Source organism: Rhodamnia argentea, chromosome 2, assembly GCF_020921035.1.
Source record: "Rhodamnia argentea isolate NSW1041297 chromosome 2, ASM2092103v1, whole genome shotgun sequence".
NCBI lineage: Eukaryota > Viridiplantae > Streptophyta > Magnoliopsida > Myrtales > Myrtaceae > Rhodamnia > Rhodamnia argentea.
In genome coordinates this window covers 786,256-806,945 of record NC_063151.1, presented here as the reverse complement: position 1 = coordinate 806,945, position 20,690 = coordinate 786,256, and the positions used below count along the sequence as shown (strand labels likewise).

Genomic DNA, 20,690 nt, shown 5'->3' with positions numbered 1-20,690 from the left:
GCAAGTAGGCAACTTAGCAGCTGGAGGAAAAGAAAGAGAAGGTGCCATGGCTGGCTTCAATAATTAGTGGGAGTTTGGGATGATGGAGATGGGAAAGGCATAAAGCGGAGAAGGATGATGTTGATGATCCAATTGGAGTGATCAGAGAGGCACATGGTGTAGCCACATTGCCACGCCCTTCACTTTTCTCTTTTTGACAAATTTCTTTCTTGTCCGGCGCAATGCTCGATATGAAAAAAGATCGATAAATTATGTCGGCGTATCAAATTATAAGACAAATTATAATATGATCACAGACGTTCAAATAACAATTCATCACGTCATTTAGAAAATCAATTTAGTACGTCATTTTCTTTTCGCTAAGTCGATTTGGGAGAGAGATTTTGATACATCTAACATTATTCCTACGATTTTCCGAGTTTTTCTTTTCTTTTCTTTATATCAGGCTTCCTCCGTATGTGGTCCGCCTCCTCTTATCTCTTCGTCGCATCCAAACCCTCCTCCTTCCTTTTCATCACTTTAAACTTGGTCACATCATGCTTTTGAGTCCCCATTGATTTTCCTCTTTTAACCAACTTGAATGAACTTTGAGAAATTTGAGCCCTCTCTCTTAGTCTTCCCCACTACAAAAAAGATTCCCAAAGGACAAGTCCTAAGCCAAATGACCAACCAACTCCCCCAACTTCTTTTACCCTTTTCTCTATATTTATCTTGTTTGCTCCTTTGCGTAATCAGTCCGTCCTACCCTTCGACTTCAAAGATCACATTGTTTTCTTTCCTCTCATTTGGCAGGAGTGACATTGATCTCTAGCACTATGCCGCCGGTTCACTCCAGTCCGTACTTCCGAATGGACAACCCCCCGGCAATACTATCCCTACTCCGGCACGCGACCCGCACGGGCCCCGGCGAGAAGCGGCCCAAGTCGTCATCCTCCTCCTCCTCTACCGGCGGCGTCTTCCGCCTCTTCAAGCTCCTCCCCATGCTGACCACGGGGTGCAAGATGGTCGCGCTCCTCGGGCGGCCCCGGAAGCCACTCCTCAAGGACGGCGCGACGACGGTGACCATCTTCGGGTACCGGAAGGGCCGGATTTTCCTGGCCATCCAGGAAGACCCTCACTGCATGCCCATCTTCGTCTTGGAGCTCCCCATGCTGACCAGCGCCTTCCACAAGGAGATGGCGAGCGAGATCGTGAGGATCGCGCTGGAGAGCGAGACGAGGACGCACAAGAAGAAAGTGATGGAGGAGTTCGTGTGGGCCGTGTACTGCAACGGGAGGAAGGTGGGCTACTCCATCCGGAGGAAGCAGATGAGCGACGACGAGGTGCACGTGATGCAGCTGCTGCGAGGGGTGTCGATGGGCGCCGGCGTGCTCCCGTCGCCGCCTCCGTGCGAGAAGGAGGGGCCGGAGGGAGAGTTGACGTACCTGAGGGCGAGGTTCGAGAGGGCGGTCGGGTCGAAGGACTCGGAGGCCTTGTACATGATCAACCCGGACGGGGCACAAGGGCCGGAGCTCAGTATTTTCTTTGTCAGGGTTCGCTAAGCCGGTAATACTATGCGTGGCCGATCAATACTTGTAGCTCTTGTAGCATAGAGTTTGATCACTGATCTCTCTCATCTTCTTCTTCTTCTTCCTCCTTTCTTCCTGGGGTGAACAATCTTGCAACATATGGTTGTATTCACTTGAAAGAAGGGATGTTGAATGAGTAGTGACAGAATTTCAGTCAAGCTACAACTTAGAGTTAAAAGAGTATGTATGAGTTCATATTCTATATTGATCATATGTTGATTACAGCAGCAAAGCAATAGTATTTATTTACAACATAGTTCCACTATTACGAATAAGTCATCTTTCACCGACCAGGCGAAAGTGGCATTCGGGTATAGGATAGTTAGTATACTTACCACCTCTTTGAATTACTATGCAATAATAGACTAGAAATGCTTAATTGTCCTAACTTATTTTATAAGTTATGCAATATCTTAGATAGAATTCTAAAAATATAAATACTTTTGTATTAGCACAACAATGTACTGGTGTAAATAATATAACGTAAAATCATATTTATGGTACATAATCATACTTATATAATTATCGGTTTATAATTTTATCGGTTAGTATCTTGTAATACGATGAATTATGAAAGCAAAAGGTTGTCTACATCATCACTGCCGAGTCAACAAGGACGAACTCAGCCGGCATCTACGTCAGCAATTTTCAACTAAAATTGACCGGATAAACTCAACTGGTAAAACGAGAAAAGGTTTAAGATTCAACTGGCAAAATTAAAAGGTTTAGGACCGAATTGGCAAAAATGTAATAAGTTTATGGTTTTCCTATAACATAGACGGGACGATGTTCATCTTCGATGGGGAGAGAAGCACAGGGGATCCAAAAAATTGTTGCACGCGCCTTGTGGACGTTTCCATAGTCTATGTAAACAAATTAGGATCCAAATCTGAAAGATCCATCGCATCCATTGATCTACCTGTATAATCTATCTTGACTGCGTGCAACTCATCGGGGTGTGGAAGTATATTTTGAGTATCATTTGCACCGGTGTGCATCGACATGAGGGTCTAACACGACGAGAAAGCCCGTTTTAGTTAGGCAAACTCCGAGCTCATGAAATACACTGCCGATGTCATGAACCGAGTAAAACGCGAGCGAGAGTGGCTCGGATGTGGAATTGCTCGCGTCTTGTGGTGTGAACAATCGAACCGGTTTTATGCGACTAATCCACACAGTATTCCATTTTTCCCACAACTAATGAGTCGTTCCCGTAAGGTGCTTGTGGATGTAAGGCTTTTTCGCCGACCCCAACGAGTGAAATAGCCACTCCCTCCACGCAAAAGCTATGCATTATGAGTATTCATGGGCCCTGAATTCTAGGCCATGCTCGATTTTGCAACACGCCTAGCCCATATTTCTTTCGCGACCATTGGTATGAATCGTCGATAACCTGGGGATTTAGAAATTTGCTAATCAATTTCTCGTCGGAGTTGTTACATTGTTCAGGCTTTTCTTCAATGGCCGTCGTCCCGACTTGCATCAGCGGTGCTACGATGTTGGGTTTGCTCAAATTGAACGGTACACATAGGTCAAATTGTACATTTCGATTATAGGTGCGGAACCGGGAAAGTGTTAAAAAAGTCTTAAACCTATTGCATTGGTGCTAATTTAATTCTAAACCTTTTATTGATGTCAATTCAGTCCTAAACATTTTGCATTGATGCTAATTCAGTTATCAACCTTTTGCATTCCTGTTAATTGAGTCAATCCGGCCAATTTTGGCAGAAAATACGCTGATGTGAATATCGATTGTCATAGTAGCATTGCTCGCGCTCACGTGAATTTTTTTGATATTTTTAAATATTTTCAATTATTTTTTAAATAAATATGTTGGTCTTTTCTTCTTTTTCTTTTCTCAATAATTAAAAAATTATTTAAATTATTTAAAAATATTAGAATAATATTTAAAAATATCAACGTTAGTACCAATCATATCACGTAGGACAACCGACATCTACATCGGCAAATTTCCGACAAAAATTGGCCGAATTGACTAAATTAAATGAAATACAAAAGGTTTCAGACTGAATTGGTACCAATGCAAAAAGTATAGAAATAGATTGGCACCAATAAAAGGTTTATACCTGAATTAGCATCAATGCGGTAGGTTTAGGATTGAATTGATACTAATAAAAGGTTTAGGACTTTTCTGACACTTTTTCCTATGCGGAACTCTCAACGCATAGAGAAATTTGTGGGTCGTCCATTCCCGCCTTATGTCATTTATACTAAAAAAAAAACGCTTTTATAGTGATAACCAAGACGGAATGGTTGCGTGCAACAAACCTTTTTTTGTCCATAGAGCATAACATTGTTCATCAAGGTTAAATGTTTATGACATACACTAGTGGTCATCGAAACGACATGGGGCTCGAGTGATACAGAGAGAAACAAATGATTAAAAAAAAGATTAGTATTCGATGCATAAGATTATGCTCTGTGAAATTCATGTAGTATTATGGTTCTGAGCTTTAAGCTAGCATAGACGTGAACTAAGCACGGTGTAGTACATTGCACAAATGGGGCAATCGTCAAAGAATTAGTGGATACAATTTTCATGTACATATACCAGTTAAAAAATTGTGAGGTTGATACATGATGTATGTAGGTAACTTTAAACTATCTTGGACATATTACATTAGCAAAAGATTTGTTTTAGAAAACTATCGAAACAGCACAAAAGAGAAACTAAATTTTCAATGGGGTGGTGGTGGGCGTTGTTGTTGTTCTTGCGGTTAGCACACGTAATAAAAGTTAGAGATCCCAGTTGAGACGATAAAATTGTCCAAAAAAAAATTAAGCACATAGTCCTAAAACTTTCAATTGTACCAATTTAGTCATAAACCTTTTGATGATTTGTCAATTTAGTCATAAACTTTTCAATTGTGTAAATTTAGGTTTAGAAACTTATGGACAATTATCCTCAATTGAAACGTGTTGATACAGAATGGTATCCGAATTAATGAGGAGTAGGCCTAACTCCGAATTCATACGTGAAGAGAAAATTGTTGAAATGCACGTCATAACTCATTGACTTACATATGTCACAACTCAATGACTTAAATTTTTGAGTGAATGCAAGTTCAACTAGATATATTAACGAACTTGAACTTGGGCTTCCTATTGATAATCTCTCTTAGTGAAGGTATCGAGCTCTTATTGTGCACTCCGATAAGAAAGATAACCACAAAAAGAAGATCCGGAATGCTCATACTTGTGCTCTGATTTAGGATGCTCGTAAGGAATAAACGATCCCCCAATTCGTTACCCTTGTAACCATAAGAACGGCCAAATTTTATTATTTGAAAAATCTAGGATTCTTGAAAGTGTTATGTTTCTTATCAATGACTTAGATTGAACAAATCCCGTCATTGATTAGATTTAACCTAACGGTGACCAATGATTGGGGTTGCCAAAGAGAATGAGATCCAATGATAAACTTCTTTGGGATATGTGCATTAGAAATCTTAAAAATTACCGCAAAATACAATTAATTCCTAAAATTTCAAAAAATGCAATCAAATAATAAAACTTGTCAAATTGGTACAATCGAGTTATTCCGTTAACACCATTAACTTATCTAAAAGAAAATGTTGATGTGACATTTTAAAATTATTTTTATTTCTTATGTGGCATTTTTTATTATTTTCTTCTTTAAATCTTATTTAAATTAATTGAAAACCCAAGAAAATGTTAAATTTTAATTTTTAAAAGCAAAAACTTACATTAAAAAACAAAAGAACAAAAGAAAAGCGGCCATGAGGGCATCATCGCCAGTGAGACCACCCATTACCGAAGGATCCGGCAAAGGTCACCAACCCAAACCGAGGGTGGCCGGCCTTCGCCAACCCCAGGCGAGATCTCACCAACCCTAAGCGATTCTTCATGCCTTTGGAGAAAGAAGGCTCCAACAAGAAGCCTGCTCTATCTCAAAGTTGCGACAACAGTGGAATGACTAGTGAGGAGGAGAAGAAGGAGCCATTGAAGTTCTTGACTTGGAATGCTAACAGTTGCCACCGACAAAGGCTGGCCACCCTCGGCCAAGGCCGATGACCTTCGTTGGCTCCTTCGGCGATTGGCAACAACAACGGCCTAGCCTCACCGTGAGGCCCTACCAGCTACTCTTCCTTTTATTTTAAGTTTTTGCTTTTTGAAATTAAGTTTTAACCTTTTTCTTGGTTTTTCAATAATTTAAATAACATTTGAAGAGGAAAACGACAACAACAAAATGCCACGTAGGAGCGAAAATTTAATTTTAAAATGCCACGTCAACATGTTTCTTTAGACAAGTCGAAGATGTTAAAGGAAGAACTCGATTGCACTAATTTGACAAGTTTTAGGACTTAATTATACTTTTTGAAAGTTTTAGAACTCAATTATACTTTCGCGATAAGTTTTAAGACTTTTAGTTGACATATCCCAACTTCCTTGAACTAAACCCAACGATTAATTTGCTCAAAGTATGATAAATCAAGAGCACCATAGCATCATCCACGAGTAACGCGCCTCGCACCTCTCAATCTTGAGCTCGCACCGCCCCGAAATAGTCGGTGGTCGTTCGGGTCGACTTGCTCAAAACGGTTTAACCACATCGGTAGGATCTTTTCCCCCCAAAATTTGGTATCATGTGTGTTTATGAGAAAGAGAAGGAGAGAGGGGCGTGGGGACGAAGACTGGCCACAAGAAAACAAAGAGGACCAACAACCCCCCCACAACCAATTGTTGACCATTCCGCACGCATAAGGACGACAGCTCACGCGGTTTTGTGGGGGGTGGGACCCGTACTTCCTTGCGGGACCCGGTCCGACCGGCAAATGCGTTGAGCGGAGACAGTTCGGGCCCAACTGAATCGGCTCAGCCGCAGCTGCGAAATCAAACAGCTCATGCAGACAGATTGTCTCCGCCTGCCTTCCAGTTCCGGGTTCCAATCAAAGTCAAAGGGAAAAAAGTGCCCGTTGACCCACTACACTTGAAACTGCCTAGCGCAGCGCCCTTTGGAGCCTTGGAAATCAAGGACGATATTTATTATCATGGTAAGACGAGTTTGGCTCAAACACGCTCTCCAATTGCTACTTCGAAATTCGACTCTTGCTAGGGGCGATTGATTTCAGAGTAGGACCCACCTTGAAACCGGATCGGGCAAGGTCGATTCCCTATATATGAAATTGGGAACCAGCTCATCGACTCCTAGAACTTGTGATTTCTTCATTTAGTTATAGATTTTTCTATTTCCTATTAGTGGGAGCTTCTCAACAGTAAAAGGAAAAAGTAATTGACTCGTTAAGGTTTGCTTCAACTTTGCAATCGGAAACCACCTAGAGCGGGCTGTTTCAATTCATCGGTTGGATCGGGACTAGTGCATAACCCTAACTCTTACGTTGTACATCGATGATACTTAGAGGATAATAGGCAATCCCCTTTGTGGTATAATATACATGCCTCAAACATGCGTTCGTGTGCACCATCTGTAAAGATTCGATGCGTAATCACAATGAAATAAAGTATAAAAGTGAGAAAAAGAAATTGAGACACGATGTTTTATCATGATTCGCTTTTAGACTAGGATTATGTCCAAAGGGGTATTCCACTATAATTAGCATATCGCATCTCTTGTTACACCACTTAATTATAAGTGAAAAAGCGTATGTATAGCAAATGCTATTTATGCCTAAACTACCAATGAGAAAATATGTACTAAAATTATAAAAGTTTTTTGACGCCCAAGGGACGCTACTCCCTTGAAACCTCTAATCAGGGCGGCTCTTTCGGACCCCTACTCGTTTACTACAGAGCGAGATGTCCGTTTTTTTTTCTTGTCAATGAGAAGTAGGAATAATATCCCAATAACGTTAACTCTCGGGTGCATTTCGACTTCAAATCTGAAAGATACTTGGACGAGTCTTAAAATTGTCCCAATTGCAATTTGGCGGACATCGTTATCCACTCAAAGATTCATGGCTTCTATCCAATAAACTAACAATAATGTCGTTAGGCCTTAAATAATGGGATTATAGTAACATAATCCACTGAACTTAACATTAGTCGGTGGCGTCGGATTTGGTGCAGAGTGCAAAGTGACAGCTGGCGGCGTCAACTACCCAACCGCCCCGTGTAGCTTAAAAGGCTTACTTCCTGATCACGAGTCCATCACAAGACGCCAAAAGCTCCAAAAATGGAGCCACGTGGGCGGCTGAGATGTCATCATGACTGTCCTTTCCCTGTTCAGATTTGGGGGAAAAGAGGGAGGGGAGCGACTTGCTCGGCCTTTTCTAGTTGGGAACTTGGGATTCTTTGGGTGTATTTGCTCACTATGTCTATGGTTTGATTGATGATGGCTGATTTTCGTTTGATTTACTTTCTATGTTCTCGTAATAAAATTTAATGCTGATGACTAATACACAAATCATTTCGCGATTTGAATACATTAAATACACAAATTAAATATTAGATCGAGAGATTATGAGCTCATAGTTTACGAAATTATAATTTACCTTTCCCGAAGGACATCTACATCACGATCTATTCGTCAAAGACTATGTGCATAAAATTTTGAAAAAAGACAGATGTTCTAACATCTAGATAAGTTTCTATGAAGAGCATCGAAAGAGTCGGGCACTCCATTATTAAATGAAAGAAAAACCTAATTTTAGAAATTGAAAAAGTGCTCGTGCGGGCATTTTGTTAAACAAAAATTTGTGAAACTACAAATTTGTATAGGAGAAAACCCTACAAGTGAATTGATCCATGTATCCTTAGTTGAAATGTTAGTCTTAAAAGCACAATTTATGATTTGTCAAAATCCTACCACCGCGATCCCTAGCATCTCTCTCTCTACCCACTAGCACCGGCCGCCATAGGCAGAAATAGCCTCACCACCTTTGGCCTCCTTCTCCGCCCTCGCTGCCTTTTGATCACCTCTCTCTCTCTCTCTCTCTCTCTCTCTCTCCTCTTCGAATAACCTCATTGAGGATTTTATTGACCTCGTGGCAGCTCGCGACCTTGATCAGTGCCTTTCATGGGTGCGGGCTTGGGTTGAGCGCGCGAGTGGATGGATGCGCAAGTGGCTTAACATTAGGCTTCGTTACAGCCATTTTTCTCCATCAAATTACGTTGTAGTGATCTCAATTTTATATAATAATGATTACAAAGTGACGCGTGTTTACGATGCTTTTGGAAAACCGTCATGGCGTGCGTGGCAATGACCTTTTTGACCATTTTACTTTGCAGTAGGAACGACGAAAGAGAACGGTTGCTTTTTTGTAGGTACGCTGGAATCGATCACTCGAAGATCCACAGAAACCTCAGGCTCAGAGCAATTGAAATTTCAAGTTGCATTCGGTCGTAGGTCGAACACAAAAAAAAAAAAAAAAAAAAAAACTGAAATCTCGCATCGAGTCACGTGAGATTCTTCCAGGCTGGTAGTGGGCCCAACCTACGTGCAAGGCGTCGAAGCCATCTCCCAGCTCGGGTTTTTTTAAAGTGGGGGCCTTCTCTCTCTCTCTCTGTCTCTCCGGTCGATTGGTGGCCGTTGATTCATTCTATTCAAGTATTCAGAGACAAAAAATCAAACAGATTCGGAGTTCCAGCTGTGCGAACTGGGGCAAAAGGTAAGGAAAGCCGGTCAAGATTTCAAAAAAAGGCTGGGAGGGGCGGGTGGGGCCCGGCCGTTTCCGAGCATTTCAGAGGCAAAACGTTTAATCTGTGCCGAACAGCTCCTCGCTTCCTGCCATGTTTTAAACGCTCGCAACCAACGTTAGCGCACCATGCCCCGTACGAGAATGATTTCACTGTCCTCGACACGGCATAGTGACAGGAACGATCTCTAAACTTTTGTCTAATATATTGACTTCAACTTTATTTGATGTGATTCATAAATTTTTTTATACATGTTTAATTTAATCAAAAAAATATAAAAATATCCAAAATTATCATTCTATTAATTCAAATTTAGAGACAATATTGAACATTTCCATACAACCTAGGAACTAAATTGAATGTGGATCAAAAAGTCAATAATCAAATTGAAGAAATTTAAAGTTTAGAAAGAATATCGTTTAATGAGCTAAAATTCAGAGATCGATGTGTGTTACACATTGAATCAGAGTTTGAAAATCTTTTATATCGTTTATCCTATTTGACACCTCTCTTTCTCTCTCTCAACAGATATTTTAAGAAAGAGGGTGCATTTTCTAGCGTCGCCACTCCCGTCGTATGGAAAATGGGACAATGTCTCACTCAATTCTTTAAATTTTGTATTACAGCACTTACTTGTAATGTCACGGTTGTAGTTAATCTTCCAAAATCCACGGATTTCCTTGGGACTAGCTAATTCGAACCATGGCTCAGTTGTGGTGTGGATTTACCTATTTGTTTATTTTTTGGGTCCGATGGTGTGGATTTTGCTGGGTGGTTTTTCGCCTTTTTTTTTTTATTTTATACCTGAGATGCCTTTTCGCAACGATTCGGATTAAAACAAAATTAATTTTGTTCAGAATGGATTTTTTTTTTTTCAGTTATGTTCTTTGGACGAGTTTTAGAAAATTAGAAATCGTTTAGTAACTGCTCAAAATTTCTGCCCTCAAAATAGGAATACGTTTTGTTACTATAAAGTCAATCTATATAGCGTCACTAATAAAATGTACACATATCATGTATAATCCGTAATTAGCCTATTTATTGTGTGGAGTATGAAGACACATGCAAGATCCTTCAGGAAGAAACATAAGCTCGATAGCCAATTTGCACTTAAATTTTTGCCACCACGAATTTACACTTAAATTTACTTATGAAAGAAGTGTGAATAATCCATAGAACGCTCCATGTCGGTGCTGATCATGTAGAGACATATTGAACATAAACTCAATGGTACTGCTACACAAAATTTGCATTTAAATTACTTGCTATGATAAACAAGACTATAAAAGTCGGAAACACAAAGTCATGGAATTGAACGATGAGTAGAGATGTCAAATAAGTGAATCAAGTTAAGTTTGGGTCGGGTTGAATATGATCCGACACATAGTAACTCATTTAATCCATTTGGCCAATTTTCATGTAGTACAAATCTAACGACCCATATCCGACTCTACCCGTATTGCTTAAACACTTCTAGATTTAATCAAATCATAAAATATTTTTTACTTATAATTTGTTAAGAAAAATGATATTGTTAAAACACTTTTATGTGATACAAATTTAGTGAACATTTTTTTAATTTTTTTAATAAATATTTTTATATTAATTTTATTTTATATTTCCTTTTCCTTTCTCTCCGGCGGCCGGAGATGGCGATTGACGATAGTGGCAAACGGCTGTGGATGGCAATGGTAGAGCTGGTTGGTCAAGTGACAGAAGTAGAGGACAAGCGAGGGGAGCCGGCTGGTCGAGCGTTCTTCCACGGTATTTTTTTTTTGGGGGTGGTCAAGGAAACAAAGTGAGAGCCTTTCTTGAGCCTTCTTCTCACTTTGTTGGTCTTGTTTTTCAAAAGTGATTCTAGAACAAAGAATAAACTTTTTTTTGATTTTTGTTTTTACTTCAAATCTATTCTCGAAAACAGAATCAGAGAACATTACCAAACATGTTTCTCATATTTTTTTCATTTCGATGAACAGAATCAAAGAATCATAATTGTTACTAAATAGCCCTTAGCTAGCAAGCTCTGTGGATTTAATGTATAAACGCCACGTCACATACATCGTATCATAATTCCAACATAAAACATTGCAATAGATAAAGCAATCAGTGACTAAAATTTCCTGGGGTTTTAATCCGACGGCCGAGAAGATCATCCTCGAGCAAGTTTGCGTGAGATTAGGTGTTCCTTTGCATAATGGGCAATCCCATAACGAGAACCACCTGATGTTTTTGACATTTGAGTGTTCAGATGAAATAATTCAAGGACGTGCTTAGGACATACAACCCACCAGCAAAATATCAATCCTTCCCTCGTCCCAAATTCGAAGTACGACCGATATGATTGTTGGGTCCGTACCGTGGGGGAAGGGCAAAGCGTGTCCCCAGATTGAAAACCAGAATCCTGAAAGGATATTTTGCATCTGGTTACCATTAATTGTAAAATTAAGTCCCCATCTCATCCTTCTTCCCCCATTAACCCCACCGAACTCTGCAAAAGCCACCTTCCTGGAAGTAACCCCTCTCTCTCTCTCTCTCTCTCTTCCAGCTATAAAATCATCTCAGTTACAGGTTCCAAGTTCACGAACCTCTCTCTCTTTTTCTCTCTCTTCGTGCCTGTGTGTACATATATACATATACCCACCAGCACTCTTCTTTCTTAGGTGCACGAATGGAAGGTTTCAATGCGGGGTCGTCCTCCACTTGTTCCTCCTCGGACTCCGACTCTTCCCTGTCCAACGCCGCCGCCGCCGCCAAGCCAGACCGGATCAAAGGCCCGTGGAGCGCCGAGGAGGACCAGGTCCTGACCCGCCTCGTGGCCCGGTACGGCCCCCGGAACTGGTCCCTCATCAGCCGCCACATCCAGGGCCGCTCCGGCAAGTCCTGCCGCCTCCGCTGGTGCAACCAGCTCAGCCCCGCCGTCGAGCACCGCCCCTTCTCCGCCGCCGAGGACGAGGCCATCCTCGCCGCCCACGCCCGCTACGGGAACCGCTGGGCCACCATCGCCCGCCTGCTCCCCGGGAGGACCGACAACGCGGTCAAGAACCACTGGAACTCCACCCTCAAGAGGCGGATCCGGGAGCGGCGGCCGGAGCGTCACTCAAGCGGTGGTGGTGGGGGCGGCAGCAGCAGCTCCGGCGCCGGCTGGTGTTGCGGGAGCAACAACGGCGAGGACGAGGACCCGTTGACGGCGTTGACTCTGGGGCCGCCGGGAGGAGGCGGGGGTGGTCCGGCGGCGGGGGGGAGGAGGAGGAGGAGGGGCGGAGGGAGGGGTTGCCGCAGCAGCCGGAGGGCCAGTTCTGGGATGTCATGAGGGACGTGATTGCGAAGGAGGTGAGGGAGTATATGAGCTCAGCCCTGGCCGAGAGCAGCGAGACGGGTTCGGCGTTCCATTGAAGCGGGGCGGCGGGGTTTTCCTTCCTTCCTTCTTATCTAACTGAGAATCGAAAGTGTAAATACAATCTGATAAATGTGGTACGAAAGGTGTACGACGTTTCCAGTTTTCACCACTCAAGTTGTAGTTTAACTAAATACTAGTTTTTCTTGGACCTGTTGAGCCATGAATGTTTTTTTCATCGTGCGACTTTATAAATTAAAAAATGGAGAACAAAAAGAAGATATTTCCTGTTAAGGATGGTATTCCATTTTCACTTATATAGATAGAAGATGCGGGGGTGGATTTACAAACATGTTTCAACTTTCATTCTCCAGGAATTTACAGGAATGAAGATATAAGTTATATAACACACACACACACACACACAAAAAAGAAGAGAGGAAAAACATCCGACTAGGAAAGCGACAAGACCACTGGCTAGACTCAGAGGACTAGACTAGAAGTCTAACATGTCAAGAATTCTCATCTTATTGTCGGCTAGAGATCGGACGGATCATGTTAGTGGATCTGTCATATAGTTAAAGGCTCCCCTAGCGAGAGTAGACAAATGTTTCATATTCCAAGTTGAAAGTTGGAATCGATCTATTCCATGATGAGGAGGATGAATCCCAATTCAAATCCAAATATCTCTCTCTCCACGTTTTACGCTATTTGAAGTGGGAGTGATCGGTTTCCAATCCGACATTTGGGCGGTCCAATCACTAGATTGATTGTATTTTTCTAAATGCTTGTTCAACCGCAACTGTTGAAGAAGGGGTTGCTAACATTTGTCTTGCAATGAGAGCGAAGATTGAGAATTGGGTTAAATGAGTTTTCCACCACTCCAGAATTTTGAAATCTGTGTTACGTTCGGAATCACGATACTCAAAAGCAATAGATCAATAATTTTCTAATTCGGAAATATTACCCGTTGCTCTCTTTTGTCTATTAATGAACAGATTGTACCATCTATTAAGTCCACCACTCTCCTCCCTTTGTAAGGCACTAGGTTGAGAAGATCCACTATCACCTAAATCATATCTATTACAAAATTCATTATATAATGCTCTTATAACGTTTTTTACCTCTACTTGTATAGTTTTAATATCTATTGTTTCATTCAAATGTAAACAATCATAATAATGCACATTCAAATAATCATATAAACCATCTAATTTAGTACGTGGATCGAAAATAATAGCAACCAAATAAATAAGAGTAATACGGGCATAATAATGCAGCCATTTTGCTTTCATTACTATAATAGTCGGAGCTAATTGAACATTTTGCTCATATTCACAAAAAATACCCGCAATGTTAACACACTCTATTAAAAATAAATGCGTAGTAGGATAATAAACACCGGATAAAGTATAAGTTGTATCATTAAAAACTTTCAAAAAATCTAAAATTTTGTTGCAAACAACTCAATCTTATTGGAGTAAAGTAATTTCGGAAATATTATTTGAAATAAACGTACATAATAAATATTTATAAGTAAAAGATTGATGAAGCAACTCGTAGGTAGAATTCTAACAAGTCAGAACATCTTTTGGAAATCTTTTTGGTTTTTGTCCATGTGATTTACAAAATCTGCCCCATTCTTTCATAACTTGGGGATGACTCCATAAAAATTTAATTGCTCTCTTTATTAGGGTGAGAAAAGTCTCAAGAGTTCGTAAATCATCTTATACACATAAATTTAAAACATGGCAATTACATCTAATGTGAAAAAATTATCCGCCAAAAGAGGATTTACAAATATTTTCTAAATCGGGAATGGAAGCCGTATTTGATGCGGCATTATCAAAACCAACTAAAAAAACTGTATTAATCAAATTATATTCTTCTAAAACTTGCCTAATTATTCTATATATATTATTCGCGGTATGCCTTTCATCAAACACTCGAAATGCAAGTACTCTTTTTTGAATATTCGAATCGTCATCTATCCAATGACATGTGATACCCATATAAGAATAAATTTGCTAAGGATTACTCCAAATATCGCTACCTATATGCACACGTTCATTGAAATCTGTAAAAAAATTTTGCAAAGCCTTTTTTTTACTTTTTATAAATCCTAAAAAGTTTGCGTTTAAGAGTAGTTCTTGGAATATGTTTTGCTTGCAGAGGACATGCGGTGTTGATAAAAAAATTCAAACCAAAATTTTCACCAGTAGTAAAATGTAAATGTTCAATAGTAACATATTGAGCTAATGTTTCTTTATAAAGTTCATCACTATAACGAAATAAAGGAGAAATGTTAGGATTAGCGTACCCGGAAATTTGTTATTGCCTAGTATCGATCCCCGCTTGCGTTGCATGTTTTTGCATCGGATACCGACGGTATGTTCCATAGCTGTCTCCTTTATTAAAATTGTATGATTTCGTACAATATTTACAATTTATCTTGTACTTGTCTCCGCTTACATGTACCTTGTCGAAGTGTTGCCATAAGTTGGATGTACTCTCCCGGGCCTGCCATTTCGGCTCCTTTGCGGTCGACGTTTCTTCGACGCCGGTAGGAAGATGGAGATTTTCTTGCGTTGGGACGTGCTCGACATTGGGAACATAGTTGATATTATCATCATCATATATCCAACATGTAAACTTACGAGAATCATATTGATCATGAGGTTGAGGATAATCGGATTCCCCCATTCCCATCGGCATCGGGCTCTTTCCCCTGTCACCAGCTCCGTTTCCACTTGCCATTTTTGTCAGAAAATTAAGCGGAAAGTCGATTCAGAAAATTGACGGAATTGAGCCGGGATTGAGCGGATTGAGAAAATTTGAGAGAATTGAGAATTGAGAGAATTTGAGAGAAATTGTGAGAAAAATTGAAAGGGGAGGAATGGTATTTATAGGAAATTTAGAAGGAAAAAAAAAGTAAGGGGGAGTTATAATTGCAACGGCCATGAGGGAGGAAATTTTTTTTTTTTGGCTGGTACCACCGGTTTCGAGCCGGTTCCTAATTTTTAAAATCGGAATCGGCCCATGAGGGGCTAGGCCGGTTCTGATTCTGAACCGCCGATCCCGGTCAACGGGCCGGTTTCGGTTATTCCACGGGCCGATTCCAAGCTCAAACCGGCCCGTCGCCATATCTACCCGAGAGTCAGAATCGGTTCCAATTTATGCTCGGCCATAATCTTGAGTGGATTTTTGCCTATGATTAGAGCATGCAACTTTGGTTGGTTTCTTAATTGGTCACTACATCTTGGTTTCAATTGCTACGTAGCTAATATTTCATTCTAAAAGCAACATGGATGTACCAAATCGGTTATTCATAATTTGCACTAGAGGCCTCTATAGTTCCTCATAATTAAGTGCTAATATTGACTACGTAGAAAGGGAGGGAAAATTGGTCCTAAACTTATTGTACGGCAACTAATTGAATACTAAACTTTTTAATTGTGCTAATTTATCCCAAAATTTTTAATGATTTACCAATTTAATCCCAAAATTTTTAACGATTTAATAACCGTAATCATTCTAACCAAATATCCAAATAATATGTTTAGAACTAAACTGACAAATCTTCAAGAGGTTTATAACTAAATTGACACAAAAAAGTATTTAATAGTATAGCAAATTATCAAAAGGTTTATGACTAAATTGGCACAATTAAAAATTCAAGACTGAATTGGTTGCCGTAGAATAGGTTTAAGATTTTTTGGATAATTTGATATGCTTATTTTATGATTGAATTGGCCATCGTATAATAGGTATATGACTTTTTGGACAATTATCACATTGCGGTGTTTTGATATGCCCATTGACAACAATGAACAAGCTAATGAAATTTCAAAGTGATTGATTTCTTGTTCTAAAGAGTAAAAATAAAATTGCTTGATGGAAGAGAAGGACATAATGATTTTATTGGCTTATTAAAACAACCATGGCAACGCCATAAAACAAATACTTGAAACAACAGATGCTACGTTTATATGGGGAGCAATTAATCACAGAAAGAAGAAATTAATTTGCTTTAATTCCTTCATTTTGTTGCCCATTATCGTCGTCCATTTTCTAGCTATGGCAGAAAAGTGGACCTTATTCACTATCAGTCTTAACAAAAGCGCTCTGAAACACACCGAACCAAAGGAAGTAGTCTACTCCTTCAATATCATCGATCAACCTCGCAGACCACGTATGGGCACCACGAAGAACTTCATCGGCCCGGCACTGCAGTCGCCGCCATCGGATGAAGCAAAGTCGTAGAGTCTCCTCCCGCTCAGATCCACTTCAATGCCGTCGCCATTGCCAACGCCGTTGTCAGGGTGCTCGGAACAGGCTTCGCGTCCTTGAAGTCTCACTTTATGAAGCTCCACAGGTTCGGACAGCTAGTAAACACTGTGGGGCGGCTCGTGCTTGAACACTGGGTGCACATAACTTCAACCGTGAATGAAGTTTAAACAATGAATATAAGTTCGACTATTCATATCTTATGACGAACATATCTAACTCACTGTACTGTCTTAAGTTCCTGAGAACCCAGTGAGCGTGGTTGAAACCGGGATGCCAGTTTTCGGACACTCTGGCGACAATGGTTCTGGCCTCAGCCGCCATCACGGCAGAGAGCACGAAGTCGAATGCTCAAAAGGCGTTACTGAATCCCATCTTCACCATCAAATAATTGACCCTATCGCTCGAATGTTCACAAGAAGATGTGAGAGCAAGACTAGGAACTCTGTGTGCCACTCGAGTTTCATCCAGTGAGTTCTATTGAGAGGAATTCCATGGGCAAATTCCAAAGCACGACCTCCACAAGCCCCTCGTTTCCTTGCTTACGTTCATTGAAGATGGATTCAAACTGGCTTATGTGGTGGCTAGCACAATCACCTAGAGGGAGTGAATATGCAGTTTTAAGAGACCTTGACAAAATAACACGGAATTAAAATAGTGAAGATTACTATAACGTGAAGTCAGAGTTTAAAGAGAGATTGTACAATAATCAAATTTCTTGGTGTGCAAAATACTATCAGATACAGTAAATAAGAGTTGAGAGATGTAGGAAGTTGCACACAAAAATTATTGTGGTTCGCCTTTGATGAAGCCTAGATCTACTCTTTCACGTTGACAGTCTACTGGTTAGATTCTATTAATCAATTGATAAGAGATGACATAATAGACTTATGATACTCAAGTCTAATAAGTCTCACTACCTCATACACGATCACGCTCTCAATGCCTCTCAAGGATTACAATTTGTTGCACACAAAAGACAAGTATGAAGCTCTCTTGAATTTTGGAATTTTTTATTCTAATCTCTCTACTTTCTTCAGCACCATGGTCTCTTTTTATACTCCACTTTCAATCTAGCTATTGGACAATCTTCAAAGGATTACTCTCCAATCAATCCGTTGGACGAGATTGTACGGAGAAGATTTAGTAGCTATTGGATGATAAAATCAAAATCTCTGTTGATTTGGCTGCCCATAAAAATAAATCTTGGGTTTCCATAAGTAGAGTTTTTCGTTTGAACAAAGAAATTCGCCTTCATAATGATTGTCAATCAATCAAGATGTCTTGGGAAAATGATTTTCTTCCCATGACTATCTATGAGATTTGAAGATCAACCATCTCTTTCTATGGTGGGAAATTCAAGTTAGATTACTAGTTGTGCTAACATAGGCAGCGGAGTCTGGGTCTAAAAGTAGACTTCTGAATTTGATGATACTGCTTGAGTTTGAATATTTGGTCAGAAGCAGATTCCTAAATCTGATAACATTCATCTTTTTAGCATAGAGTCTGCACACTCGGTCAAAAATAAATTTCTGAATCTAGTGATACTCAGCTTTAGGATAGAGTGTGAAGATATCAATTGTCTAATGATATCTGGGATAATATGAACATTACTTTTTTTGGGGGGTCAAATATGAACTTCACTTGAACTTTCATCTTTTGGTCCCTCTAAGTGTATTGGGAGTAGCGGTATTACCTCGCTGTTCACCTATTCAAGATCTCTCTAAGCTCTACCGAAATTTCCGTTCAAGGCTTGTTCACCTTCTACTCAGGTACCTTTATGCCCAATACCTTGTTCACCATTGATAGCTAACTCATAACCTTCAGACGTTCTGTTAAGACACCATCTTCATAAAGGCTTGTGCATCGTTCACCTAAATTCTACTCAACCAATAAACACAGTAGTAGCGTTTTGATTACTTCAATATATCATAAAGGATTTCCCTAACAGTTTCAAAGTTGCGAATCCAGTTCCAAACTTTCGCTCTGCCTGATGGTGTCGGTCTTCTCCGCGATCCCTTTCCCATTTCCAATTTTCACCTTCATGGCCTCGCCTCTCGGGTTTTCCGATCATGAGCGATGAAGAAAGCTTTGAGGGGCTGTGACGGTAAGTTAATTTTTAGTGGGTTGGCGCAGAATTTTCAGTAGTTTTCTGTGAGCTTAAAGATGGTGATGATACATGATTATGGAGGCACTGAAGGCAATTGGTGGACCCAATTTGTGTCCCACGAACGATCCAACGCCACGGTGCTTGAGCGCCAAAATAGACGAACAGTCAATCCGGACCGGCCCGGCCCATTTTTCTAAACTGGGCCGGACTGGATTTTCAGGCCCCCCTTCAAAATCATCTGTTTTACCATCGTGACAAAAAAAAAAAAAAAAGGGAAAGTTGAGTTACAATTATCTGATAGCTAGCAATTCTTTTAACTTCCGTAATTCTTTTTAGGCTGTATGACTTGCGATTTGATGTGAAGTTTCATAAATTACATAAAAATATATGTACTTGCTAATAAGCATATCGAATACCAAGCGACACGAGTGGCAACAAATAGCTATTGATAAAAGAAAATTGTAACGTAACTTATGTGGAATTTGCCAACACTTTTAATGAAATTGTCGACTTATTTTATATTTTGCACGACATACTAACATCACATTTGTAATAAACTTTAAGTCACCAATCTAAATTAGAGTAACTAACCAACTTTTGTTAGATTAAATTTACCGACTCTTATGAGAAATGACTAACTTTAATTCCATTTATTTGTTAACTTTTCTTTGATTGAGTTATCAACTACTTCTGAGTTACCAACCCCTTTTGAACATTAGTTTGTTTTTTAAAACCAACTCTTCCATAGGGTTAGTTAATGGTTGAAACAAATGAGGAAAAGCAATTGACTGTTGGTAAACTCAAATGAGAATTAATAACGTACAATGAGTTAATAATTTAATGAGAGAAAGTTGGTAAGTCACACTAATAAATGTTGGTAATAATTATAGGGAAATATTGTGAACGAATGGAAACAAATGGAATCAAGACTCCGAAACGTTATAAAACTCTCTTTAAAAAATTAGTTGTCCCACAACATTACTAATAGTTATCGACAATAGTTCTATTTTATGTCACATGTTGTTATCACATGTCTTAATAGTGAAGAAGAGCGAATCCTACCTTTTTTGATCATGAAGCCAGGTAATATGATGTTCTAAGTAGTAAGGTACGACCAATTGCAAGGAGTACGGACGAGCCACGGTTGGCAAATCCATACCATGAAGACACCTGAGTGTACTTGCTAAAGCTTCTCCCGGTGATCAAAATCTCCCACGATTGACACACAGCGGATGGTGTTTGCTTCAACTGGGGCTGGGACCTGTAAGGTCTCTTAATCGACTTCGCCCAGCCTCCACCTCCTTGTTTCTCGTCCAGGGTCTAGGTCTTGAATTCAATCTCATCGCAGAGAGACACTCGCTGAATCGAACGATCGAGTATGTTCTCCGCTGTTCAAAATCATGGCATACAGGACCGTCCAATCATCTGACGGATCAACAATGCCTTTCTCACCCTCTTGTTTGATGCTCACACCGCACGACTCAAGTGAATGAGATTGGACAATCCGCAATACATGGAAGAAAAGAACACAAAAAGCTTTGTAAACAAAGGGTCAACAGACATCACCCTTCTACCAAAAGTGAAAGACCGCCGGGAGAGCTCTAGCTGTCTAGCACAAACACAAAACTTCATTCATATTCTGAAGAGAGAATCAGTTTCGATCTTCATCCGATCGGTATGAAAAGACGAAACCCTTCTCTGTTTGCCCCGTTGGTTGCCGTTTTAACGTTGTGAGGAGGAGAAAACGTTCAGC

General features: G+C 40.2%; 1 protein-coding gene and 1 pseudogene across 1 annotated transcript; both read left to right on the top strand.

Annotated features, from left to right (window-relative positions):
• The first annotated feature begins 571 nt into the window (after nucleotides 1–571).
• Nucleotides 572–1,817, top strand: LOC115751661 (protein MIZU-KUSSEI 1). The gene has a single exon (XM_048274566.1). The coding sequence runs from the start codon at nucleotides 816–818 to the stop codon at nucleotides 1,539–1,541; it is 726 nt and encodes a 241-aa protein (XP_048130523.1). The 5' UTR covers nucleotides 572–815; the 3' UTR covers nucleotides 1,542–1,817.
• A 9,897-nt stretch (nucleotides 1,818–11,714) lies between these two features.
• Nucleotides 11,715–12,729, top strand: LOC115751623 (annotated as a pseudogene).
• The last annotated feature ends 7,961 nt before the right edge of the window (nucleotides 12,730–20,690 follow it).